Source organism: Zootoca vivipara, chromosome 7, assembly GCF_963506605.1.
Source record: "Zootoca vivipara chromosome 7, rZooViv1.1, whole genome shotgun sequence".
NCBI lineage: Eukaryota > Metazoa > Chordata > Lepidosauria > Squamata > Lacertidae > Zootoca > Zootoca vivipara.
In genome coordinates, this window is record NC_083282.1 from 26855184 (window position 1) to 26882967 (window position 27784).

At 44.3% G+C, this 27784-nt stretch overlaps 1 protein-coding gene across 1 annotated transcript; it reads left to right on the top strand.

Moving 5' to 3' along the window:
* The first annotated feature begins 6326 nt into the window (after window positions 1–6326).
* MCOLN2 (mucolipin TRP cation channel 2) lies at window positions 6327–27718 on the top strand. Its single transcript, XM_035123135.2, has 14 exons — window positions 6327–6686; window positions 9118–9280; window positions 13218–13391; window positions 13616–13769; window positions 15386–15461; window positions 15552–15648; window positions 16854–16953; window positions 19764–19876; window positions 20491–20640; window positions 20782–20883; window positions 21094–21216; window positions 22022–22228; window positions 25287–25402; window positions 27136–27718. Exons 1-14 carry the CDS (start codon window positions 6562–6564, stop codon window positions 27170–27172), a joined length of 1737 nt encoding a protein of 578 aa, XP_034979026.1. The 5' UTR covers window positions 6327–6561; the 3' UTR covers window positions 27173–27718.
* Window positions 27719–27784: the final 66 nt, after the last annotated feature.

The window sequence follows — 27784 nt, forward strand, 5'->3', positions numbered from 1 at the left end:
GGCTTTGATTTCACGCAGTTCTAATCAACTCACACGTTCTGTTTTTGTTGTCGACTCAGGAGCCACAAGGCACGTGGCCAATGATAAAAATCTCTTTCTTCATCTTGAGAAACAGGGAGGAGCAATTCATCAAGCGGATGGAACGACTATTAAAAGTTTGGCTCAGGGAACGGTTTCTTTGCAGAGCCTTAATGCAACAGTTAAAAATGTTATGTATGCTCCTCATTTGCAGGATAATCTCTTGAGTGTTTCTCAGCTAGACGCTCAAGGATTTAAAGTGGTGTTTGCAAACTCTCGGTGTGAAATTCTTCGAGACAACAAACTCATTCTTTATGCTAAGTGTGTTGATGGTTTATATGTATTGCCTTTTGTTACAGGTACAGCTGCTGGAGCAACTAAAGAAACTGAAAAGGCGTGCTGTAATATATCAGTAGATAAGAATGAGAAATTGCATAACCATTGTATTCATGATTATCATCGTTTGTTTGGTCATTTGCATTTCCAGGCAGTAGGTAAAATGCAAAATATGGTTGAGGGCATGAAAGTTCAAAAGTGTCCTTATCATATGAAATGTGTCTCATGTGCAGAGAACAAAATTAAGCAAGCTCCCAAAGGTACAAAATCTGGGAGGGAGGTTAAGAAACCTTATGAGATTGTGCATGCAGACTTGGTTGGACCTCTAGCGCTCTCTAGAGGAAACTCATGTTATTTTTTGGTTCTGATAGATGCCTATTCTAGATATGTTTGGGTCTATATGTTACAAAAGAAGTCTGAAGCCTTCTCTAAGTTTCAAAAATTTTGTGCATGGCTCAGGAATGTTCACGATGAGCATGTACGTTGTCTTTTCACTGACAGGGGTGGAGAATTTTGTTCAGAACAGTTTGAAAACTTTACTGCAGAACAGGGCATAGAGCACATGACTGCCACGCCCAGATCTCCATGGCAGAATGGTTTATGTGAAAGAGTAAACCAGACCTTGCAACAAGGAATTAAAACTCTGTTGCATGATTCAGGCCTACCCAACCCCTTTTGGGCTGAAGCTCTATCGTGTTTCACCTATATTTACAACCGCAGATATCAATCAGCCATTGATTGCACCCCATACGAAATGCTGTTCAAAAGGAAACCGTTTGTAAAACATTTAAAAATTTTCGGTTCTGAAGTTTGGGTGCACACTCTGCAAGGTGACAAACTGAGCAAATCTGGTCAACATGGCATTTTTCTAGGTTATGAAAAAGGTTCTTATCGTGTGCTGATGACAGACACAAACACAATTAGGCTGACCAGAAGCATGGATTGTAATCCAAAATGGGACAAAGTTGGCATTTTTCAATGTCATCCCATTTCAGATGATGAGGTGGTGAAACCAATTAACAAAGAGGCAAAACCTGTAATTGATGCTGATGGTAGCACAGATTCTGACACTGATACAGATGATCAGAATGAAAAGACCTCTTTTAAGAAATCAGATGGGTCTGACACTGATCTAGAGGTAGAATCTTTGCCAGATACAGGTCACCATTCTCCCAAGGAGGAGGAACCAGACCCAGAGGATCCCAGAGTATTGCGTAGATCTGAGAGAACTACCAAGGGACAAGCACCTAAACGATTTTCTAAAGAATTTGCTAAAGCTGCTATTTCAGATATGGCTGCCACTAGCAATCCAAACTCAGTTTTTGAACCAACTAACTACAAAGAGGTTCAAAATTTACCTGAAAAAGATGCCGAACCTTGGCTTAATGCCATGAAAGCTGAATTGAATTCCCTAAAGCAAAATGACACGTGGGAATTGGTTCCAGTAGAACCAGGCATGAAACTTGTAGACAGCAGGTGGATTTACAAAACCAAGACTGATCAGACTGGTAAAGTGGTCAGATATAAAGCCAGATTAGTTGCACGTGGTTTTTCTCAAGTTCCTGATCAGGACTATCATGAGACATATTCACCGACAGTCAAATTTGAGACAGTTAGGCTGTTGATGAAAATTGCTGCAGAAGAGGGCATGACCATATCTCATCACGACGTAAATACTGCGTTTTTGTACGGAATTCTCAATGAGAGTATTTACATGTCACCGCCAGACGGAGTGCAGATAAAAAAGGGAATGGTGTGTAAATTAAAAAAATCCCTGTATGGTCTAAAACAAAGTGCTCGATGCTGGCACACTAAGCTGACAGAAGTGCTGTTTTCCTTAGGTTTCCAGCAAGGAAAGGCTGATTCTTGTGTTTTTGTTAAAGAATCTAACCAGCACAAATTGTACTGCATTTGTTTTGTGGATGATATTTTGTTTTTCTGGAAGGATGCAAATATTTACAAAACCACTCTTGCAAAACTGCAAAAGCATTTTGATATGAAAGACCTAGGGGAAGTCAGCAATTATCTCTCACTGGAAGTAGAGAGAAATAAGCAAGGTGATGTTTTGCTGCATCAATCACGTAAGATCAATGATGTGATTGAAAAATTAAATCTGACAGATGCCAATTCTGTAGACACCCCCATGGTCACAGGGTACCAACATGATACTAATGCTAATGTTTTTCCTGACACTACATTGTTCAGAAGTGTTTTGGGTAAACTTAGTTTTATAGCAAGGTGCACAAGACCAGACATTGCTGTTAGCGTAAATTTGCTCAGCAGATATGTAAATCAACCTACAGTGCAAGACTGGAAGGCACTGAAACGCATAGTTAGGTATTTAAAAGGCACTGTGCATTACAGGTTGAAGCTTACTAGCCAAAAATCTGGAGGTCTTGAGATCTATGCCGATGCCAGTTTTGGTAGTGATACAACTGATGGCAAGAGCACCTCAGGTGTGTGTTATTTGTACAATCAGTGCCTATTTGATTGGTCTTGTAAGAAACAGGCAACAATAAGCATGAGTTCATGTGAAGCAGAACTCAACGCTTTAAATTTTTCCCTCATGAATGTAGAGTGGTTGTTGCAACTATGTGAGGATATGAGAGTAAAAATTTGTTGTCCAGTTCAAGTTTATCAGGACAACAAAGCCTGCATAGAACTAATCCATTCAGAAGGGTGCAAGCAAAGAACAAAACATTTGCTAATCAAATTGCACCGTGCCAGAGAATGCATTCAGAAAGGAGTTGTAAAAGTCTCATATATGCCAGGGAAAGAAATACCTGCTGATGCTTTGACTAAAGCTGTTAATAAGGAACAACTTGGTATATATGTAAAGAAATTGCTTTTGTGCTAGATTTTCATAATGGTCAGAATGAAAAGGGGGAGGTTGTGAGCATTTTCACCCCTCCCATTCTGAAAATCTGGTGATATCTGCTGTTGGGAGGGAACAGTTAGGAATTGTTACTTTGTTGTTTTTCATTCCTGACTCTGCTCTCTGTTGTGTGCTGTGTGCAGTTTAATATCTTCTGTAGACAAGATGGCTAAGTGAGAGGCTGTAACACTCACAAAGCCAGATCTGTAAATATGCAGTAGTTAATAGAAATAAATGAGGAATGTTTTGAAACCTCTACAAATGCTTCTGCTGTTCACTGCTGATTTGGTGCTCATAAAGCCCAGTTATGAGTCCATGATTCCCGGGTGTATGCTGAAGGTGTTCCAGACGTCCTGCCCAGGCATAGGGGCCTAAGAAGACCTGGACAGATCCTGGCATTTACCCACAGGCACGTGGCACATTCGACTTCCGAAAAGCATTCAAAAACCAAAGCAGTTACTTCTGGTTTTTCAGAGTTCGAAAACCGAAACATTCGACTTCAAAAACCGAGGTACCACTGTATTTTGATTTAAGTGGACAAAGAGGCCAGGACTGACACTTGCTGGAAAGAAAGCGGGACATTCCGGTGCTTCACACCCATTAAGACTAAACAAGGTGATAGGAGATGTGAACACTAAGTAATGCAAAGCCCTAACACATTTCATTTAATTGCAAATGCAGTGTAATTTCTCAAGCCTTTATATTAAACAAGTGCAGACTGTTTGCAATAACAAAAGCGTGGGCACATACAGAACTACTCTAAATATAGCTATTAAAACTATTTTGCAACTTGTGTTAGATGTTAGAATGGCTAAAACACTGGTCCAAAACCTTTATGTGGAACCTGACTTTTATAGATGCCTTATTTACTAAATTGTATTTATTGGGAAAGCGAATGTGAAAAATAAATAAAGGAAATCTATTTTTAGACTTTTAAATATTTCAGATGTAAAAGCAACAATTATGACAGAGTACTACTGAAGGAGCAGAAAGACATTTTATGTACTGTGTACAAACTTTTGAAAACATTGATTATGTGTTGTTTGTTCACATTTTATAGGATGCTATGGTTAAGTATTTAACTTGAGCGTTAATTATTATTGACACTGAGAATAAATTTTTGTTCAACCTGCACTTTCTTGTTGCTTCTTTCTTGTATTTTGGAAAATATTTAACATTGCGGTTTGGCTCAAATGGATCTACCCAAGTTTGTAGAGAATGGTAAAAAACAAATCAGAATCATAAAACTTCAGGGTTGCATGATTACAAAGAACATTAGCTCCACCTTGCACTAAAATCATTTATGCCTATCATCCAGATCGCAACCCACCAAAAGAAAGCAGCAACAGTGAACAAGAAAAATTGTTTCTATTTTTATTGTCACCATGCACCAGAATTTCTTTGGGGGCATGTCTAGGGAATTTTTTTTTTCTGTTTCAAGCATCCTGGCACCTAGCCTCTGGAACAGGCATCCCCAAACTGCGACCCTCCAGATGTTTTGGCCTACAACTCCCATGATCCCTAGCTAACAGGAACAGTGGTCAGGGATGATGGGAATTGTAGCCCAAAACATCTGGAGAGCCAAAGTTTGGGGGTGCCTGCTCTGGAATTTCTTCCTGCTGAATATTAGGCAGCCGCCTTCTCTGTTGTCTTTTTGGTGCCTCCTGACAACCTTCCTCTTTTGACAAGATTTTTAAGGCTATAGAACTTTAATCTTATCACTAAGTAAGCAGAGCTGCCTCTATTGGTTGGAATGAAGGAACAAGACTTCAAAGTCATGTCTTCCAGGCAAACTTAAGCCTCATCACATTTCACTTAAGCACTGCCAATTTTAAGGTTGTTTTCAACAATTTTCTGACACAGCTCTTATGCCTATCCAACACCTATCCAACAGGTAAAAAGTAATAAAAAGTGTGCCTTTTTCTACCATGGAGTGAAAAGTGACACCTGCTGAATCCTGCTTGTCATAGACGTCTTAAAGAGTGAGAAGGTATCTTACAGGTTATTTACTCCAAAGTTAGCCTTGGGACGCCTACTTTGGGATGCCTAGGCTAGGGCTTGCCGATCAAAAGGTTGGTGGTTCGAATCCCCGCGACGGGGTGAGCTCCCGTTGCTCGGTCCCAGCTCCTGCCAACCTAGCAGTTCGAAAGCATGTCAAAGTGCAAGTAGATAAATAGGTACCTCTCTGGTGGGAAGGTAAACAGCGTTTCCATGTGCTACAATTCCTATCATCCCTGACTACTGGTCCTGCTAGCTAGGGATAATGGGAGTTGTAGTCCAAAAACAGTTGAAGGCCTACATTTGGGAAACACTGCTTAGACTTATTTCTTCGGTGCAGGAGCCATGGGTGTAGACAAGATTTATGCAAGCGGGGCATGACATCCATTACGCATTTTTTATTGATTTTATTGATTTAGCCTGAAGCAGCTAACCCCTATCCCAACCCCTTGGCTACATCTATGGCAGGAGCAGACGATTAAGCACATGGATCTTTATTTTTTTGTTTTATCTCTGCAATTTAAAAATCTTCAACTCCTGGGTCGAAGGAAGAATGCAAAAGTCTTGTTGTCAGAGACCGAAGATCCATCTACCAGTCAGTCCAGCAAGCTCCCACATAGGTTGCAAGATGGTGGTCCTCTCCCTCCCACTATGGCAAATCCCATTAAACCAAATGGGAATTAATTCTAGACATGCCCTTAGGACATTTAAGAGTAGACTCTGGCTTCTGAAACGGCCTTATGGGGGCTCCCTTCCAAACAGTTAAGGTGCATTTGTTCGCAAAATGTGCTAAGCTGCGTTCGTAGGGGGGGGGCAAAGTTGGTGGGCATTCCCATTCAAAAGGTGTGCATGCGCTGTGTCTTGTGATCATCATGCAGCGTGGGGCTTACCTGACACACACCCAATTTTTTAAAATTCCAGTTGGCGCCCCTGCTTGCACCTAAGCACGCCTAGGACGGGCCAAGCCCCGCCGGGGATCCCTCCTTTCTACCGACTCGACGGGCTTCCGATTTCCTTCTCACCTGCGAAAAGGCCTCCCGCTCCGCCGAGGAAAGCCCAAGCCGGCGTCTCGCCCACAGGTGACCGCAGCAGCTCCTCACCTTGGGCGGCGGCAAGGCGCCTTTAAAGCCGAATGGTGGAGCGTCCCCTCCGGCGCGCACGGAGCGGGTCCTCCGACGGGGTGGCCAAGCAGTTCTGCTCCGGCGGGGCCAGTTGCAAGCTCGCCAAAGCTCGCAGGCGGCGCGGGGCTGAGCGGCCGTCGAGGGCGCCCGCTGCTTTCGCTTTTCCTCGCTCCTTCCACGTGACGTCCTAGCCGGCCGGGCTCTTCCTTCGCGATGAGTCCCGCACGGCTTACTGAGTACGTCGCAGCGGGCAGAGCCGCGGGAGGAGGCGCCCAGCCCCCGTCTCCGTGCGGCATGGCGCTGGGCTACCTGCCCACGGGGGAGACGCTGGTGACCAGGTGAGTGCAGAGCGGGCGAGGGGCGGGGGGCAGCCGGCGAAGAGCGCGGTTGGTTCGCGGAAGCTCCGCTCCTTGAAGCGGAGGGGCAGAGGCGGCAAGCTGGCCCAGTTGAACTTGGCCGGGTTACTTCCGAGTAGACGTTTACAGGGTTGCGCTGTGATCTGTTCTCGTTTATTATTTTTAAACTGCGGGGCGCTGTCCTCCCCACCCCCTCCAAATTGAAATCAAAAGTTCATCCAATTGTGTATGCAATACTGTTGGTCCATGGGGAGAGGAAATTTTTATTTTATTTTAAAGGCAGTAGAATTCGAAGTGCAAGGACAGCTAATAAATCTAATAAAGGTTTGGTGCTATGGTACCCTTTTTCAAGTTAGCTAACCTTAATATACTATTTCAACTGGAACAGTTCTGTTACTTTCATCTGTTTCACAATTAATCAAAATCCTCCCATTTATTAATTTCTAGGGTTTAGAAGGTTTTCCCCAAATCTATAACAATACCCAGATGTTGATTTTAGTGTCTTGTTGCTCAAAAGCAGGCAGCCAACAGTGTTTTGGGTTTATTCAGAATGAGCGTGCCAAACTTCACCTGGTATTTCAATAATAGAATTGTAGCATGGGGACCACAAGGGTAATCTTGTCCAACTTCCTGCAATGCAGAAATCTTTTACCCAATGTGGGGCTCAAACCCGCGACCCTAAGATTAACAGCCTACTGCTCTACTGACTGAGTTGGCTGTTGTTTTGGTGGTTGCTTTAATGTTTCCTCTTAAAAAAGAAAAGAAATTGACGCAGAGTATAGCAAACTTCAGCTACCTGCTTCAGAGATTTTGGCAGCCTTCCTGATAGCTGGTAAATGAATGGTAACTTACCCGATTAGGCTGATGACATCTGGGCCTGGCCTGATAAGGCAGAAGAAGCAAGAGACCCACAAGGAGGCCTGTAAGATCTTGCTCCCATAGTTAGGACTTGGGCATTTATGTAACACTTTACTGAAATAATTGCACCAAGTGATGCGACTCAAATAGGTGTCTTGCAAGTAGGTGAGAGTTGTAACAGGATTGGGACTGGAGTCACAAATGTAACATGTGAATGCTTCTGTTCGAACCTTTCAAATTCTCCATCAGAAGACATCAGAAGCTGTGAGTTGGCATCTTTGGATAATTTCACATCTTTGAAACCGGTGGATTTGGATGGGATGGGGTCGACTCTGAAGCTAAGTGACGTGGGCATTACAATATGAAAACTACACAGGAACCCACAGACCTTTCAAAACGGCTTTGGCTTATTCTGCAGTTGCCCAGCTGGTGTTTTGTGACATACCAAAACTCTGCTCGAGACTCCATCCATGCATAGCTCCTGCCCAGAGCACCATGCAGATGGTGCTGTTCCTATGCTCACAGCTCGGTGCTCTGCAACTAGCAGGGCAGAACTGAGTTAAGTATGGTACTGTACTTATTTAGGACTTTCCCGGAAGGCTGTGTTTGCTCTCACACCAGAGAATACAGTGGGTCTTTCAGTGTGATTATTTTTAGTCGTGAGATAGGTGGCAAGTTCTGGGTTTGTTTGGCTAATGCACAACCACAGAGACCTTTGGCTTCAATAATTCCTTTAACGGCAGCGGGATGTTTTTACAGCTTTGACGTTTGTGCAGCTTTACAGGGCTAGTTATAGCAAAAAGGTTAGAGGAAACGAAATTGTCTCGGCTGCTTTTCTGCTGGTAAGGTGTCAACAACATGCTGTGCGAACCCTTCCTCCCAGTGTCTTAGGGACCAAACTGTACCTTATGCAATTGTATGCAAGGAATTTTTTCACAGCCTGCTTTCTCCCCACCCCCCCCCCTTTTGTTGCTAAGCCTCAGATTTGGGAGTGCCCAATGCACATGATTCTCAGTGGCGAAATAGGGAAAGCAGAATGACATTCCCCTTGTTCAACTTTTCTGCTGCTCTTCCCCTATTGCACACCCTCAGAAGCATGGAATCTTGCAGGCAAGGGCCGGAAGTTGTCTTGGATTGGGAAATGGGTTGGCGCGTCCCTCCCCTTGTATGTAATACGTAGTTTGGACCTTAGCCCCTAGCTCAGATTGGTTATACTGAGGTTGCTTTGCAGAAAGTCTGAAAAATCCTAAGAACAATTCAAGTCTTACAAAGGTATCTAGGTTACAGAAGACTTCGGCTTATCTTGGGTTAATCTGATTTACTTTATGTTAATGTTTACTAGCTGCTATTTTTTAAAATGCCAGCAGAGATGTATAAGCAGGCTGACAAGGTGTGATGAAACAAACCTCCCCTTTGGAACCTGGGGCAATGTGCCTTCGTTCTCTTTAATGCGAAGGCCTTGTTCTTTAATGCTTTTCAATGATGGCATGGAATATCCATATGCACAATGTTAAGATGTGTTGAATTTAAATCCTAAACCTCTTGTTTATGGCAGAAGTATGATGACGCGGCTGGATATGGATTTTAAAGAAGAACAGTCCCTAAAGGAGGATTTAAAGTTCTACTTCATGAATCCATGTGATAAATACAGAGCTAGACGTCAGATACCATGGAAACTGGGACTTCAGATTTTGAAGATAGTTATGGTTACTACCCAGGTAACTTTAAAAAATTACTTGCACGGAATCGGATATTGTTTCTTCATGCCTAATGAATAAGTAAATGAACAGTCCTATCGGTGACTCCAGGTTGCTAATGTTTCCTTTGGATGGTATTCAGCTTAAGTTTTAGTCAGATATGACCCATTTAAAATAAATGAACTCTGTTACGTTAATTAATTTCAGGGGTTCTACTCTCTGAGTATTCAAACTTGGTTGAATACTGTTGAGCGTAAATCATTTCTCTGCCTCTGTATCCTTTCCTGTAATTGTCCTGCTGTGAAGCAGTCTTGCTACATTTGACTGTATGATGATGATGATGATGACCATGTGGAGATCGTGATGATTTGTCTGTTTATGCATGTTTTTCCGTCTTGCTTTAACTTCACTCTGCTGGAACTTTAGCCTTAGTTCCTGATAGTTCCTGGTGCTTTATGCCTGAAAGGTACTCCACATACAGGGGTGGGCCTCCACATTTGGGATACCTCCAGCTTTGTATCTCTCTTATTATTGGAGTAACCTGTGTGTTGGATACTGGGTAAGAAGAAGCTGCTAGATGTTGTGAAGGATTGTCTTGATAGCCTTGCCTTGAAATGTGTGGATGGTGAGCAGTACCATGTGCTTGACAGCATGGGAGTGGCTCAGCACAGAATCAACCCAAGATACAGCTATGCTAGTTTCTTAGAAGGCTCTGCACACTTTTGTAAACATGTGGGGTCAACAGAATCGCAGCCATGGAGAATATGTCTCTAAAATGCACCTCCCCCTCACTTGAGTGTATTTATTGTCCTGGCACTTTTGGGGGGGGGGGCATCAAACTTTTACAAAAGGCAAAGGGTTCAGAGGTTTGTGCAACATATTTATGTGAATATACAAGTGCCGAGTTTTGAAGTTAAAGGGTCAGGTGAACAGTTTCTCTAAGACAGGCATCCCCAAACTTCGGCCCTCCAGATGTTTTGGACTACAATTCCCATCATCCCTGACCACTTGTCCTCTTAGCTAGGGATCGTGGGAGTTGTAGGCTAAAACATCTGGTGGGCCACAGTTTGGGGATGTCTGCTCTAAGAACATGCTGAGTCTTGGAACAGTTTTTTGGGCAAGTGTTCTGTACAGTATTGACTTATCAGTACAGTAATAAAATATTTCCTTTTTGCCTTCATGCTGAATTGCAGTATGCTGCTACGTAAGTAAGAAGAATGCAGTTTATGCCGTACTTTGTGTTTCTCCACCTGGGGTTACTTTCTTGCAGCCTTGGTAGCTTTGTATTGCAAAAAGTGTTTTTTTAATTTCTTGTGGCCAAGTGAATTGATTGTCCTGTTTTAGCATGTGCCGCTTGGAACTATAAACCTAGAGCTATAAAATGAATGCACCTTCAGGCACCTCTTAGACTTCAAAATAAATAAATAAATAAATATTCTGCCTACCTGTCAGGAAAGATGAAAAATCCACAGACCATGAAGGCATTATGCTTCTGAAGGCAAGTTGCAGGAGGGGAGAGTGTGATTGTGCACAAGTCCTTCTTGCCAGTTTCTCACAGGCTGTCAATGTGCAGACAGGATACAGGATTAGATAGGCCATTGGCGTGATCCATCAGGCTCTTATGTTCTCAAATGCACTGTGGTCATTTAAAAGTAATGCTAATTTCAGGAAAACAACTATAACTAGTCCGCTTCTTGTTGGATGTTCTGGTTTTTATTGCTTGCTACTGTCAGAAGATTGGCGGGGATTTGAAGATGGAAGAGCGGGCGGGCGGGGGGGGGGGGAGATTATTAGAAGCTGTTGTACAAACCTTAGTTAATTTAGCTTGTGTTGGCCACTGGGAAGAGCAGTAGTAGAACCAATTCATCTCCCCAGCTGCTTTGTCCTGTGGTAGAGATGGATCATCCCACCAAGTGCTTAGTTTATCTATTTAAGCTCTACACAGATACCGTGTTTCCCCTATTTTAAGACGTAGTCATTTTATAAGACGTAGCAGGATTTTTACACTTTTGCGGAATTAAGCCATACCCCGAAAATAAGCCATACCCCGAGCCAGCGGAACCCAGCATGCCGGCCGCGGCAGGAAAAGGAGGGCTGCTGGGTTGGTGCCCGGAACCGGCTACTGCTGCTGCTGCAGCAGCGCCACTTAGAATGAGACCGCCGAGCGCCCCAGCAGCGGGACCGACAATGTGCCCAGCAACACAGCACGGAGCGCCCCAAGCCACAACAGCAGGAGGAGGAGGATTCAAAGGGCTGGGTCCCGGAGACTCAGGGCGCTCCGCGCGCCGCCTCCTCTTTCTCCCGCGGCTCAGCACCTGGAACTGGTTGCTGCTGTTGCTGCTGCTGAAGCGCCGTGCAGCTCTCTATCCGTCCTCGCCCTCAACTGCTAATTTCTCCCTCACACACGGGCGGGGGGGGGGGGAGAAACAGGAGGAGGCACAAGCACCGTGCGCTCGGCCCTCTTTCGGTGCTCGCACAGAGGAGGCATGAACACGCACGCAAGAAAGGATGGGTGGGGGGAGGAGGAGAGCGGTGTTTGTGACACGCTCGCGAAAGAATGGCTGAGCGGCCGTGCGCACGGAACGGTGTCTCTCCCTCTGTGTGTGTGTGTGTGAGAGAGAGAAAAGGCGGGGAGCGAGGAAAGGAGACAACTGGGGCGGGGAAGAGGAGGAGGAGGCTTTCCGCAAGGCGGAGGACTGAGAGGCGCTACCAAACAGGAAGCGCTGCCACCGAGCCAGGAGCCGCTCCGCGCTTCCCTCGGCAAAAAAGGTGCGACCTGCAGCTGTCACAAAAGCCTCCCCGAGCCCAGCTGACTGGCGGCTGTCAGAGCGCAGACAAGGAAAAGCCTGGCGAACCGCTGACAAGCGGGTTCAAGCCGCTTGTCAATGGACTCAACAAAGGAGGGGGAGGGAGTGGAAGCCTCCGCACACAACAGTACCCCTCCAAAGGCGCCACAAGCCAGCCCTAAAACTGGACACGTGGCCTGAGGCGCGCGAAAACGGCACCCTGCCGCCCAAATACCGGTAGCTGGTGGCGGTTAGAGCGCTCCCGCTCAGAGCGCTAGCCTAGAGCACGGAAAACATGGCAAAAGCTTAAAATTAGCCCGGCCACTAAAGCGCTCCCGCTCCCAGCGCAAGCAAACGGAGCGTTCTGGACTGCTCCCCCTTCAAGCAGCTAAAAAGCCGCTCAACGAAGCCTATGCAACCGAAAAAATTACCCCCCCCAAGGCGCACCCCCCAGCAGGGAACACGCAGTGAAGGTACGGCACTAGGAGGATGAGGGGGTGGGAGTGGGGGTGGGGAAGGGTTAGGGTGGGACAGGGCGGGGATAAGAAGGGATTAGGAAATCAAGGAAACACAAGGGAAACGACGATCCAGCAAGCCTCCTCCTCCGGCTCCCAGAGGCTCGGGGCGCTCCGCGCGCGCTGCTGGGCGACAACCCGGCAAGCCGCCTCCTTGTGTTGTAAGAAGACTAGACTCAGCAGCAGAATAGAAATAAATGCAAAACTGCTTGAACACACCAAATATTTTCCTTATTTTGTGTATCACTTTGCATCTTACTTAAGACACCCACCGAAAATAAGCCACCCTGTGGTTTTTTTGAGGAAAAAAGTTATAAGACGGTGTCTTAAAAAAGGGGAAACACGGTACTGAAGATCGCTGGGAGTATTCATCAGATTCTTAAGCCTACATTCAGAATTATTGAAGACTTAGTTATGGGAAAGCCTCTCTAGATTCACAAAACTTTCACCCTGCTACTCTGAAGATGTTCACTCCTCGCTGGTCATGAAACATCAAAGAGATGCCAACCAGGCATCTTTTTTTACCCTTACGAAAACTTTAAAAGGCCAGCAACTTTAAATGTCTGAAGTGATTAAAAAAACCACACTTATTTCATTTAATATGTGGCACTGTGTGTATGACATAATCTAATTCTTTCTTTTTTCGTTTATGTAAAGCTCATCCTTTTTGGTCTGAGTAACCAGTTGGTGGTTTCTTTCAAAGAGGAGAACACTATGGCTTTCAAGCACCTGTTTCTGAAAAACTACTCTGGTGTTGATGAGGATGACTACAGCTGCAGTGTGTACACACAGCAAGATGCTTACAATAGCATACATTTTGTGGTCGATCAGGTAAGTATCCATTTTATGGCATCCACACACACAGGTTAATATTATAGTTCACAGTGCTTTAGATGTGCCAGTTTCTGAGTTGTAGCAACCAAAAGGGCATCTCTTCCACTTTCAAACCCATATTCATCAGCGACTCATTCCAGATGTGAAAATACGGTTTTGCCATTACAGGCTTGCAGCCTTTCTGAAGCTGTGTTTTTGTTTTGTGTGTGCTTCTCAACTAGTACCGGCAACTGAAGAATATATCCCTGGGTACACTTGGTTATGAGCAAGATGAAGATGACTTGCGAGGCTTAAAGATTTGTAAAGAGCAGTATAAGAAAGGCACAGTACTTTCCTCCAATGACACACTGCACATAGACAGCACAGTTGACGAAGGTACGGTGCTAATGTTCCCCCCCCCCTCTGGGATTAAAATCTGTCTAACTTCATTAATGAAGGAGAAATTGAATCCCATTATATCTCCTGTTTTTGTACAGGTTTTGTACTCTTTTTGTACAGTTTAGCTGCCGGTGCTTTTAAAAACAACAATAGAATAGAATAGAATAGAATAGAATAGAATAGAATAGATCTTTATTGTCATGAAGGTGTAGGTCGGATTTTCAAGGCTTCCCGTTGCATACCAGGGAACTCATTTTACACCGTGAGGCTGTTTACAAGTGCTTTTATCATGTTGTTACTTCTTATGAATGCTCCTATCTGTAAAAAACATACACCTGTGACGTCTCTCTGTCACAAGTCTTCCATTCCTTGATATGATTACAGCACACAATTCACCAATGGTCTAAACCACAGAGCCTAGGGCTTGCCAATCAGAAGGTCAGCAGTTCAAATCCCTGCGACGGGGTGAGCTCCCGTTGCTCGGTCCCTGCTCCTGCTAACCTAGCAGTTCGAAAGCACATCAAAGTGCAGGTAGATAAATAGGTACTGCTCCAACAGGAAGGTAAACAGCATTTCCGTGTGCTGCTCTGGTTCTCCAAAAGTGGCTTATTCATGCTGGCCACATGACCCGGAAGCTATCTGCAGACAAACGCCGGCTCCCTCGGCCTATAGAGCGAAATGAGCGCACAACCCCAGAGTCGTCCGCGACTGGACCTATCAGTCAGGGGTACCTTTACCTTTACCTAGAGAAGTTCCAGATATTCCTGTGAATTTGCTCTTGCTGCCTTGTAGATTTCTTTCAGAAGCACATTGTATCTTTGGGGTTTATATTTGAACACATGCACTAAAAGTTGCATCTGTGTCTTGATGGAGGTACCAGTATAAAATCAAGAGCTACGGTATACTTCTGTGAGCCCGTGCAGATGACCGTTCTGACCCCAATGTATATTAAAACTCCTTACCATTGTGGCAGAATAATACAGATGAACAAATCCTTGGAGCAGTTTCACTTTCTGCATGGATTCCCTGTCTATAGAGACAGAGCCTATTGTTCCTCATAGCTAATTTCGTGGGAATTAGGCATGCATGGGCTTTTGGCTGTATGGATAGAGAAGTAGCATGCTATTTATATGCAGAAGGTGACACAGACTGTTCTGGAGATTTGCCATTTCATTGTAAAGTGGGGTTAAACCTTGGGGTCAGTGAACCAGTGTGGTGTAGTGGTTAAGAGTGGTAGACTCGTAATCTGGGGAACTGGGTTCGTGTCTCCGCTCCTCCACATGCAGCTGCTGGGTGACCTTGGGCTAGTCACACTTCTCTGAAGTCTCTCAGCCCCACTCACCTTACAGAGTGTTTGTTGTGGGGGAGGAAGGGAAAGGAGAATGTTAGCCGCTTTGAGACTCCTTCGGGTAGTAATAAAGCGAGATATCAAATCCCAACTCTTCTTCTCTTCTTCAAAAAGGTTGCTGTTTTGCTGCATAATCCTCCATAGTCTTAATAGTCCTAAAATGAATTACTCCCAAGTAGATGTCTGTAGGATCACAGTTCTAGGTTCCTCGTGGTACAATTAGTATTGCATTTATATGTCTTTTGGTTTTTCCTTTCACTTCTAGAGTGCATTGTTGTGAAACCACAGGACGAAACGGGCCACTTGAAGAATTCGTCTTTTTTCAACTTTGAGTTTTATAGGTAAAGTGAGGTTTGGTGACACCAATTTTATTTGTGTTTCTAAAGAAGTGGGGAGAACCTAACATAATACAATTATCTTCCTGCACCCAGGCTGATACAGGTGATAATCTCATTCAAACTGAAAGGCATTGATCTACAAACCATCCATTCTCGTGAACTGCCTGACTGTTATGAGTTTGAAAATACTGTAAGTGCTGTTCATGTTATTATACACATAGACAATGTAATCCTGTCTCTTAAATTACTTACGATGGGCTTCAGTTCCTTTTCAGTTCAATAGGCTCCCCGCCCCCACCTTGAAAAGTACATAGAGCTGAAGGAGGAAGTTGCTAGAGCAGCAGTCTTCTACACTTCCTCTTTAGCTCCAAGTTTGGATCAGCAAAGAGTGGCCAAGAGGACAGGAGGTAAAGGGGAGCAATATGGGACACTGAAAAAGGAGGTGGTTGGGTGGGAATTTGAATTCCAGAAGAATCGGGGTGGGGCAAGGAAGGAACATGCACACACTGGATCCAATGAAACCTTTGTAACATAAAGTGCATAATCCCCCCCCCCACATTTTCCTCAGCCACTGTCATATCACTTTGATTTGCAATTGTTTCCATTGACAGAACAGTAATAATCACTGATATTTACACCAACCTTGTGATATATTGGATGAGAACACTTCTGCCCATTTCTCGTTGTAAATATTGTCGCATTCAGTTTTAGTCCTTATTCCAAATGCACATTTGCCATAATTGGTTACAGAGTGTCTTAAAGATTCTGTCTGTATTTTTCTGTTATACCTGTTAAGAAAATGAACGACTTTTAGCTTTATGCCAGCATCCTCAGTGTTTTCGAAAGTGGCCCTATTAGACATGTACCAAAATATTTTTTTTTCATTTTGTAATGCGACTTAAAAAAAATAGCACATGTGGCATTTCCCAGCACTGCCAATGTGTTTGTGTGTGTGTGTGTGTGTGACACATATGCTCTGCCTTGTTTGGTGGATGGGGGTCTAACCTAGCATCCAATTTATAGTTCCCAATTTCCAGGCTATTGATGGCTGGGTGCTTAGTTCTGTCTTCTGGCCACAGTAGGTTTGGGACAACATGATAGTCAGGCCTTTGGAAGGTCTGTGTCTATCTGTGTGTTTGCACACAAAGTATATTGATTTTAAAATTTTCAGATGTGTAAAAGTTGTTATGTGTGAGCAGGGCCTTTCCCCCCTAGAAGCTCCATTCCTACACACCTCAGGTGGGTGCCATTGCCCTTCTAAGAGAACAAGGGAGAAGTTCATGCTGAGCTCTGGCACCTCTTTTTTTTGGGGGGGGGAGCACTGTATGTGAGTAATGCACACCAATGCTGTATTGCTTCAAGCAAGTAAATTAAAAACAACATTTATCTCGACAGATTACTTTTAGCAATAGAGCCCACAGTGGTAAAATGAAAATATTTTTTGATACGGATGCTGATATTGAAGAATGTAAAGACTGGAACATAACTGGCTCTCGTAAGTATCTCTGTGTGAGATTACTATATCCATGTTCAACGAAGATGAGCTCCAAGAAGCCTGGGGGTTTTGTGTGTGTTTCTCTGATGAGTTGGGGTAGGGGCTGTGGCATGGTGGCAATTTGCAGAGTGAACATTCTTACAAGCAGCAGTTTGTACATATGGCCAGGCTTGTTCAACAACATTGTGCTGCAGCTAGCAAAGGTGACCCAGCTAACCTACCTGTGCCAGTGAGGCATATGGAGTTAGTTTGCTATATAAGTATGCTTCCAAAGCCCAGCAGTTGTGTGCTAATCCTAACCATCTTTTGTAGCGAAGTTGGTTTGATTGTTCCAAAAGCAAAATGCACCACCTCTTACCTGGACCATAATTACTATTTTTTACCTTTAAAACTATGTGAAATGAAAACAAGTTGGTGGTGGTAGAGCGGCTTGTTTGAAATTCTGGGTCTGTAATGGGAATATACTCTGCAGATGCTTAGTCCTCGCTGGGTCTACAAACCTAAGCTTGCTCTGATACCTCTGTCTTATGCTTTTGGCTACGGAAGCCTCAGCCCTGAACATCTGAAATTGAGGGAGTGCAGTAGAGGGGGAGGAGTTAAAAGAATATTTTGTTTGGATGCAGGTTACAAACAGGGTGGATCACGATTTAAATCAAGTCAGTAAGACTTGATTTAAATCACTTTTTTACAGAAAGACTCATTGCGTGGACAGGCGGAGTCCCCCAAACCCCCAGGCGACCCCCTGAGCGGAATAAAGATGCAGGACAACGTGCTATGGGATTCAAATTGGCCACAACTTTATTAAGATTCAGATGTAGGGAGACCTTGGCTCAGGCATTGGGCGTTATCCTTCCCAGTCCCCAGCCGGGGTTCTGGGAGGCTTCGGGGTTATCCACATGTATGGGGGTTGGGGCTGGCTCTGGAGAACATATGTTCAAGCAGAGAGAGCCCACCCCCTGTTCCCCCACTGGAAGGGGGAAGTGATGACGCCTATTGGTATGGTCAAGGCTTCCCCCAATACCCCGATCTTGTTGCCGCAAGGGGGGTGAGGTCTCCGCCTTATGCCCCTCCCTCTAGGAAAATCGCCAAAGAATTCCCCCCAAGGCCTGACACTGCCAAAGTTGTAACGTATTGCTACAGGAAAGGCAAAACCTGCCAATGCAGGAAAATTCCTTTCCGGCCCTTCAACAGCGGCCTTGACGTAACCTGCAAAAGAACTTGAATGAGGGTGTAAAGGGTGGGAGAAGCTCTGGAACCAACTGGTGCTTGGAGGTAAGATTCAGATTCTATTGTGTGAGCCGGACAGTCCCTCCCCTTACCTGGCCATCCCCTGGCAACACCTCCCCAGGCAGGATTGGATGCTAGGCTTGGGTAGGCGGAGACCCCTGGCATGCTACCTGGGAAGGTGGTGCCAGCTCCGAACTACCAGGGAGTCGCCATCTGGGATCAGGGGGCTGTGCGCGACCACGCAAAAGTCGCCCCCGATTGATGTGTGGAGCGGTCATTCTTGCTGGTATAATATATGTGCAACCAGGTGAAGGTTTCATTTTTGGAATAATTTTCAGAGTAGTTTTTACAGTTATATCAAAAATTACTGATTTTGTTATACTATTAGAAATACATAAACAGATAATTATGAAATTATTGTGAGGTTTAATAAGTTAACTGTTTATATTTGGACAACTTTTCTGTTGTACTTTATTGGAAGGAGAAAAATAATCATTTCCTTAATAACAATTTAAACAATTTATTTAACTAAAACAATAACATTATAGCATATGTATCCATGTTTGTTAACTGATGTGGTTGAACATTTTTTTAAAAAAAACTTATTTTAGCACACATTAAAAACTTAAAAACAAATTCTTATTTCCTGATGGATAGCCTTTGGACTATAATGTAACTTAAACAGAAAACTATCTTTAGAAATATTTTCCCTCCAAAAACATTTTATTTTAAAAACCCAATTTAAATTTTTTTTAAAAAAATCCAATTTAAATAAACTGATTTTTAAAAAATTAATAATAATTGATTTTTATCCACCTTTGTTGCAAATCGAAGTGTAGCTAGAGTTGAATGCAAGTACTTTGCTTTTTTTTTTAACCTTTGGACCAATGAAATTTTCTATTGCTGGTATTTTTTTTACTTTTTTTTTGAATTGGAGCTGCAATAGTAAATACTCCCTCAGCCCTAAAAACCCCAAACAGTAAGCTACAGAAACAAAAATAAATTACCACTGAATAATACTAGAACGTACATATGGAAAGTTTCTTCCTGTTTCTGCAGGAAATGCCACTGCAGGAGACCTGTCTCCTAGTTAATTTAACATTTTATGATTCATGTACTCAGCTCAATAGAATGTGCCAAAGTCTCCGAGTTTTGCTCGTTGCCAGTAAACCTGATCCCATCTCTGCATTTTTACTTTTCTGAGGTTAGGAAGTGTGGTGTGGTGGAAACCAACAAGACAGGTGTGGGTTGCACGTGTATGTAGACTTTTCTGTATTATGATAACATGTTAAAATTTTAGCTCAAGCATCTAGCTTCCTTGCAGGACACTACTTGTATTGTTTTGCAAGCGCTCTTCATAAGACTGGGTTCTAATCACTCTTGTTGGAAGGCTACTTTTTGGAAGAGGTGGTACACCTACAGATGTGTAATAACTTTTTCCTGTTCATTCTTTTGCTTCTCAGCCCTCTGCTTCATTTAAGACTTATTGAAAGAAAGGGGGATGTAATTTAAACTTTCTCTCTGAATTACTTGAGCAGCCCTATGCTGATTAAATTTTGCATTTTTTAAATCTCCTCTAATAGTTCAGAAAAACACACAGTATCTTTTGGTTTTTGATGGGGCTGTCATTGTGATCTGCATCGCTTCCCTTATCCTCTGCACACGATCCATCGTTCTTGCTCTGAAACTGCAAAAAGTAAGCATACCTTTGTCTTTGTGGTAGATGTGTGTTTAGCTTAAAAAAAACCAAAATAACTATCCTAAAACAGGAAGGATGGGTTGAGCCTACAAGAAATAAAGTAAGAACGATTTGTCTTGCATTATCTGCCTTGTAGCTTAGTCATGAGTTCTCTATGGTGGCTGTACTACTGGCAACTTTGGATTTGTCTCCGAAGCAACATGGAGGATAAGGCTGTCATCCACTTTCAGAGGCACCATACCTTTGAATACTAGTTGATTAGAACAGAATTAGAGTACTGTACTGCTGCTGCATACATGTCCTGCTTCTGGGCTTAAGGAATCTGGTTGGCCACTTGTAAGAACAGTATGCTAGACTAGACAACAGGACCAGTAAGGGGCCATGCGGCATGTAAAGGAATTATTGCCCACACATTTATGGCAAATATAAAATTTAGTTATCTTTCGCAATCTTCTGCTGGCCTTCCGTAGTTGTGAAACAAAACCACTCTACAATTTAGTGCAATGCCTGTTATAGTCGCTTGGTGGGCTCTAGTAACGTGAAGTAAATAAGTTTTCTGCTCTGAAAGAGTGGGAGTTTTCTAATAGTTCTTCTCAATGCTTAAAAAACAGAGATTTGTGAATTTCTTCCTGGAGAGATATAATCGCCACGTGTGCAACGCAGACCGCCTGGAGTTCTTAAACGGGTGGTACGTCCTGGTGATTATCAGTGATGTGATGACTATCATAGGCTCCATCATGAAAATGGAAATAAAAGCCAAGGTGAGCCTTAAAAAACCAGTCATAAACGTTTTGGCCCGTTCTGAAGCAGCTGCTATGGGAATCCTAAATTGCCAAGCCATGCTTTTGAGGTATTGGAGGAATCAACTGTGCAAAATCTTGTTTTCCTTTGTTTTCTTCCAGAATCTTACAAGCTATGATGTTTGCAGTATTTTGCTTGGCACGTCTACTTTATTCGTTTGGGTTGGAGTCATTCGCTACTTAGGCTACTTCCAGACCTATAATGTAAGCACTAGAGTCAAAAAATTCAGTAGTGGAGTTTTCCTTTTCATGCGTGTGAGACCACCACCTTACTTAGACAAGCAGGTCTGGGTTTGGTCAATGTCTGGATGGGAGACTCCCTGGGAACAACATGTTTACAACTGTGGGTACAATGATGGATTAGATTCCGCCTTTCTTCCAAGAAAAGAAAATAACCCTCTCCTCCTTTCATAGGTGCTCATTTTAACAATGCAAGCCTCATTGCCCAAAGTGCTAAGGTTCTGTTGCTGTGCTGGGATGATATACCTCGGATATACTTTTTGTGGCTGGATCGTTTTAGGACCATACCACGACAAGGTATGTGGGTGTCTCAGTTTGTGTAACTGGGAGAATGTAAAAAGTACGGTAAACAAACATGGTGCTCTCCAGATGTGGCTGAAGCACAGTTCTCAAAGCCTGCCGCCCCAAAAATTAAGCTGTGCATGCATACTCTGCATTCAATATACCTATTTGTATATGCATGCTTCACTCTGTGTTCTGAATGAAGCATGTATGTCTTGGAATCCAAATAACTTGCAACACTTGGTTTTCTTAAGCCAACCTCTTTACTGGAAGAGAAAATCGAAGGAAATAAGGAAGTTTGCTCAGGATGGAATGGAAAACTAGTAGGGCTTTTTGTCCGTGGCTCACTGTCAGGTTTCTCACAAGAGGGCAGTCTTGTATCACAGTTGTCCATTGACTGTGAACATGATCTCTTTACTGAAAGAAGACCGGTCTTGGTAGTTAGGTCAGAAGTTCAAGTGTTTTCATCCTCTTCTTTGGTCCAAAATACCTTCAAACAGCAGCTTAAATTTGATCTTGCTGAAATTGCTGACAGAAAAGGCGCATTGTTCTTTGTAAGACTTTGCACATCCGTTATGTAGAGTTGCAGCACTATTTTCTAACTCAGTAAGCAGTTTCTGAAAAAAGAATATTATTTTATTTTTCACACTGTTTATATGATGGCATTTGGTTTTTTAGTTCAGACTTAAGAGGTTTGGATGATATTTAGGCCTGTGCACTTCGATTTATAGTGGTTTTTTTTAAAAAAAGATTTTATAAAGCTAGCCTTTGATTCTTTCAAGTGCAGTATTCTCTAATTCCAGTTTTTCATGCATTCTAGTTTGAAGATCTGAACACGGTAGCTGAGTGTCTGTTTTCTTTGGTCAACGGCGATGACATGTTCGCTACATTTGCTCAAATCCAGCAGAAAAGTACTTTAGTGTGGCTCTTCAGCCGACTCTACTTGTTTTCCTTCATTAGCCTCTTCATATACATGATCCTCAGCCTTTTCATCGCCCTTATTACGGATGCATATGATACCATAAAGGTAAATTTATTGAGTTTGTGTTTATCAAGAGAGATGAGCTACCGTGTTTCCCCTTTTTTAAGACACCGTCTTATAACTTTTTTTCCTTAAAAAAACACAGGGTGGCTTATTTTCGGTGGGATGTCTTATTTTTATTGCGTCAGCATGGTACGGTACAGCAATTTGCGCGCTGAACAGGCGGTGGAGAAGTCAGCTGAGAGGCACATTTTTTCCCTGCGTCTGTTGCCGGTTTGCTGGCTCCCTGAGCACGCAGGAGGGGCTGAGGAGGTGACAGGAACAGGGCCGTCTTAAGTCTACCCAGCACTGTGGGAGGCAACTGAGCAGGAGAGAGGGTGGCGCTGTAAGAAGGACTCAAGAACGTGGCCTCATACCAGATAATAACTCTGATCCATCTTGCTGAGGATTGACTGCACTTGGTGATGGAGGCTCGCTAGGGTTTCATGCATGACCTTCGCAGAGCTACCTGAAGATGTGGGATCCTTCTGCATGCAGGACAGATGTTCTGCCAGTGAGCCACCACCCTTCACCAAAGGGACTTCTGATACTTCAAGGAGATGGTTGTGTGTTGCGCTCTGGATGACAGATGCATAGATCTGGAACTGGGCTGGGGTTGACTCACTGGAGCTGCTCTCCTGGTTCCAGGGTTTAAGGGCCAGAAGTATAAAGCAGCATCCTATGTTTCTGAGGAGAGAGGGAGGGAGGGAAGGAAGGAAGGAAAGAGGGAGTGGGAGGGAGAGAGGAAGGAAAGAGGGGAGAGAAAGAAGAGTAGGAAAGAAGGAAGGGAATAAAGAAGGAAAGAAAAAGAAAGAGGGAGAGAAGACAGAAAGGGAGAAAGAAGGAAGGAAGGAGAGGGAAAGAAAGAATAAGAACGAGGGAGAGGAAGAAAGATGGGAAGGAAGGAAGGAAGGAAGGAAGGAAGGAAGGAAGGAAGGAAGGAAGGAAGGAAAGGAAGGATGTGGAAAAGAGAGGAGAGGAAAATAGAATTTGGTAGGCGGGGAAAGTGGGGAACAAACTAACGAAGGCTAAAAAAGATGTGTCCGAAGGGGAAAGGGGGATGAGGAAAACAAGTGAACCGTAAAGAGGAGGAGAGGCAAAGAGGGGAAAGTGAAAAGGAACAAAAGGAGAAATCTGGAGAGTTGGGCAGGAGAGAGGTGGGCAGGGTCCTGCCTGCTCCCATGCAGGGCTTCCACGCCTCGTCAGTGCACGAGGCTTGAGACAAATTACAAAGGCAAACAGGGGCTTTCGGGGACGGTGGCAGCGGAGCCGGCAGCTTTCGCGCACTCGAGGCGAGCCGCACTGACGGGAGAAAGGTGTCTCTCTTCCCCCACCTCCAGCACAGCGGCGAAGTTTGCTTTGTCTCCCTACTTCACGCCCTGAGGCGCCGACTTCCCCAGGAGCAGTCACCCGCCCCAGAATCGGTGCCTGGAGGATCGCTGCCTCTGCAGGACTCTCGCGCGGAGGTTTCCTTCCACAAGCTCCAGGCACCGATCCGCTAACGGCGCCTGCAAAAGGGGCCTGCCCACATCAGGACGGAAGAAAGGGAAAGGCATCCCAGAAAGAGAAAGCCACGCCATGTCCCTTTTGACCGGTTAACGTCCCTCTCTCCCTTCGTGGAGGCTGTCAGAGTAAGCGTGGCTTCTCTCTCCCCGCCTGGGCTGCGTCTCATTCGCAACAGTGTGCAGAGAGAAAGGCACCTCTCTGCTCTGTCCCGCCCCATTGTGAACCCAGCGGGCAGCGGCACGATCCCGGCTACATCCCCACGGCGGCCCTCCCTGCCTTCAAGACTGCTTTGCCAGAGGCACGGCGATCTGCACCCCAGGAGAGCACGGCATCGGGCAGCTGGCCTGGCTAAGTGGGGGGGGGCGCCGCTCGACGGAGGCAGCTCCGCCGACACGTGGGCGGCTCAGTGTGCATGCCTCCTCGATGCGCCCCTGCTGGGTGGGCGCTGGGCTGCACCGTGCCATTCAGCCCAATGGGAAGGACGCCCCTGGGCAGGAGCAATGGCGGCTTACTTTCGGGGTACGTCTTACTTCTATTACTTATAGGAAAACCCTGCCATGGCTTACTTTTTGACTACGAATTAAAAAAGGGGAAACACGGTATAGTTCAAGAAATAACAAGAAGTTCCCAGATGGTGAGCTTCAGTAACATTTACTAACTTTTGTAGTTGCTCCTTAAAAGTATGTAACTGTCTAGACCATTTCCAATATGTGGCGGTGATGGAACCTTCCAATCTCTGTCTATAGTAAGTTGCAAAACTAAGGTTTCTCTATTTTTGGGAATGCTAATGTTCCATTTTATTAAGCTATTTGACAGCTATTTCTCCACATAGAATATGAAACTTCAGATCTTTCAACTTTTGCTGTAATAATAAGGCAGGGAGGCAGGTAAAGGCAGTCCCAGGCCCATGTAGAGTTTATCTGAGGCGGCCAGGAACAGAAGTCTTGGTGGAATAAAGTTATAAACCCAAACAAAAAAAGCAGTCGGTCCCTGACAGGAGCTCACCAGCCCGCTTACCCCTCCGAGGCCCAGGGCAAGTGTACTTGGCTTCTCCCCCCCCCCCACGCACACCTCTGCATGTGCCTGGGCAGTCCTGTTTTGGCTGCACAGCCTCAAGAGACACTGAAAGCCAGAAGATACCACTGTCTTCCCTGCCTTGGTTGTTTTCAACAGTAGTATTGAAAACCCTGTACTAAAGTAGCCTGGCAGAGTGTGTCTTGGAAAGGATATAGTGAACAGGAACAGCAAATGGTGTGATATTTTGTCAAGCCCATGCATAAGAACATTAGTAGTTTTGTACTGATGTTGCAGGTCGAGCTGTTCCATCTAGAATAAGAGGATGCAAAGGGGAGAGCATTTTTATCTCCCTCCTTACAGTGTGCACTATAAAAAGAAAAAAAATTGATCACAACCCTACAACTTGGTTTAGCCTTGCAAGCTTCTGCTGTAACCTCACCTATTCCCCTCCACCTGTGATATACAGGGTCGGGAGAGCAGTATGAAATGGAGAATGGCTTCCTAAACAGATTGTTCCCCCCCCCCAAATCTCCTGTTTCAGAAATACCAACAGATCGGTTTCCCAGACACAGACCTACAAGAATTCCTAAAAGAATGTAACAGTGAAGAATATAGCACAGAGCCACGAACGTCCAGGAGTTTCTGTTGCTGCAAGAGGTCAGTGTGTTGTTTCTTCAGATTCCTTTAAATTCCATATAGTTCTTTGCAAAGAGCTTTGAGGTTAAGGTATCCACTTGGCTTTTTTGCTGCTGTACCTTCTGTGCCAGCTTTTAAACACCGGCTGAAAACTTTAAATTCTGCCAGGCTTATGCAAGCAGTTAAGAATCATACGAGTTAGAAGGGAGCCCCAAGGGTCATGTAGGCAAACCACCTGCAATGCAGGGATCACAACTAAAGTCTCCATGACAGAAGAGTACATCCCTCACAATGGGTTACTGGTCTTTGTTTTGAACCTTGTTGTTTTTAAACTTTTTTTGTATTGTTTTATCTCACTGTTACAAACCATTTTGATACATTTGGGTGGTATAGCGATAGATAAATATTTATAATAAGTAATAAAATAAAACTGTTTGGAAGCGGCTTCTTCTAGCAATGGAGAAGAAAGGGATCTCATGCAAATCTCTCCTCTTGTGGAGCAACTGTGCTAAGGACAGGGCTGCCCATCAGGAAGCCAACAGGGATCATATGGTTGTGAGGTGTATTGTCCAGAATGCCTCTCTTAGTGATTGCATAGGAAAAAAAGGAGTGTTTTCAATTACATTTATTCACAATCATAGAGTTGGAAAGGACCATGAGGGCCATTGAGTCCAACCCCCTGCAGTGCAAGATTCCTTTTGCCCAATTCAGGACTCGAACCCAAGGCTCTGAAATTTAAGAGTGCTGTGGCATCTACTATTGCTCTAGCACTCCAGGAGCAACTAGGACCAAGCAGCAACTTGGCCCTCCAGATGTTTTGAGACTACAATTCCCATCATCCCTGACCACTGACTGGTCCTGCTAGCTAGGGATCATGGGAGTTGTAGGCCAAAAACATCTGGAGGGCCGAGGTTGAGGAAGCCTGCCTAAAGACCTAGTTTTCTTTTTTAAAAAAATCAAAGGAAATGCTTATCAATATTGAAGCGATATTTGCCCATTTTGGAGAACTTTTTAAATAGCCCCATATGGACACGTCCTGTACTTATTGTGCAAGGACAGCTTGAGGTTAAGGGCAGAGCACACCGGACTTGTTTTCCTGCCCCACTTATCTCCTTGCATCTCTCTGTTGAGCATAGCAATCGTTTGCTGACACCGAACATGTATGTGCTAGCCTTGAACTAAAATAGAGGGTGCGCAAGTGCCCTGCGGAGACAGACGCATGTTGTCCAGTATTCAGCCTTTGCTGGCTGTCTCTCTTTACACCAAGGGGTTGTGCCAGTCTTTGGCTCATCATAGTAGGCACATAGCAGGGAAGGGCTGTGGCTCAGTGGGAGAGGATCTGCCTTGTATGCAGGTTCAGTTTTTGGCATCTCCAAATATTGCTGGGAGGTAACCTGGTCTGAAATATTGGAGGGCTGCTGCTACTTGATGCAGACTACTCCAAGCTAGGTTGACCGATGGCCTGACTCTGGCAACTTTCCGATGTTCCACCTGCGATTCCTGCTGAACATCTGGAATGTGTTGTGAGACCCTCTTGCCTCTTTTCATGAACTCTGGATGCAGGGAACACCCAAAGAGAGCTGTAAATATATGAAAGGGAACTGATGATAGCATATCCCGGGACTCATCATTGCCAGGAACTGATAACTGAGGAGGTTGGAAGCACAGAAAACAGTTGCAGCTACAGGTTTTAGTGCTTTATCCTGTCTTTTCATTATTATCCATCTGAAACTGTGAACTTCTTCTTTCCGCAGACGGAAAAGTGATGACAACTTGATACTTATTAACTGAAGATGGGTGGTGCTGGTGTAAATTTTTTGCACACGTGGAGGTAACTGCTGGGAAAAGCTGAGCCTTCTGAACTGCAGTAGAACCACCGCCATGTGGTTCTTTCCCCCCTCTACGAACCAAAGACCAACTTTATAAAGAGAAGTGGTGGAGTCGTCCTGCAGTCCACAGCTGGAAAGCTCAAAAACTGTACATCTTGAGCTAGCATTTCATCAACAGCTGGTGACCATTTCTTGCTTCAGTTGCAAGCAGCTCTTCTTGCAAGTCATGGTCAATGAACTTCAGAGAATCAGTTATCATTTGGTCACTTCTTGATTTGCAACCTGCTTTCTAGGTATTTTTATATTAAAATATTTAAAGGAAACTCACCTCTTAAAAGAACACAGAATATTGCGGTTCTTGGTGACAGTACCTTTTGGGGGATTCATTTTTTTAGGTTTCTTTTTGGAATTACAAATGTAGGTTTTCCCTTTAAACCTATGTGAAACTTGTACCATAATGCTTTCTCTTCTTTCTGGATTTTGTTTCATGAAATTGATCTAAAAAGTTGTTTGATCATTTGAGGTTCACTCAGACAGGTGTACATTTCCCCCCCCTTTAAAAAAAACAAAGAAT

What these genes read in the sequence shown, in the direction of transcription:
- MCOLN2 (XM_035123135.2), top strand. Translation starts at nt 6,562, where the DNA reads ATGAGTCCCGCACGGCTTACTGAGTACGTCGCAGCGGGCAGAGCCGCG. An exon ending in AAATGGAAATAAAAGCCAAG is followed by an intron (nt 20,641 to 20,781) that starts GTGAGCCTTAAA and finishes GTTTTCTTCCAG; the next exon opens with AATCTTACAAGCTATGATGT. An exon ending in GCTACTTCCAGACCTATAAT is followed by an intron (nt 20,884 to 21,093) that starts GTAAGCACTAGA and finishes CTCCTTTCATAG; the next exon opens with GTGCTCATTTTAACAATGCA.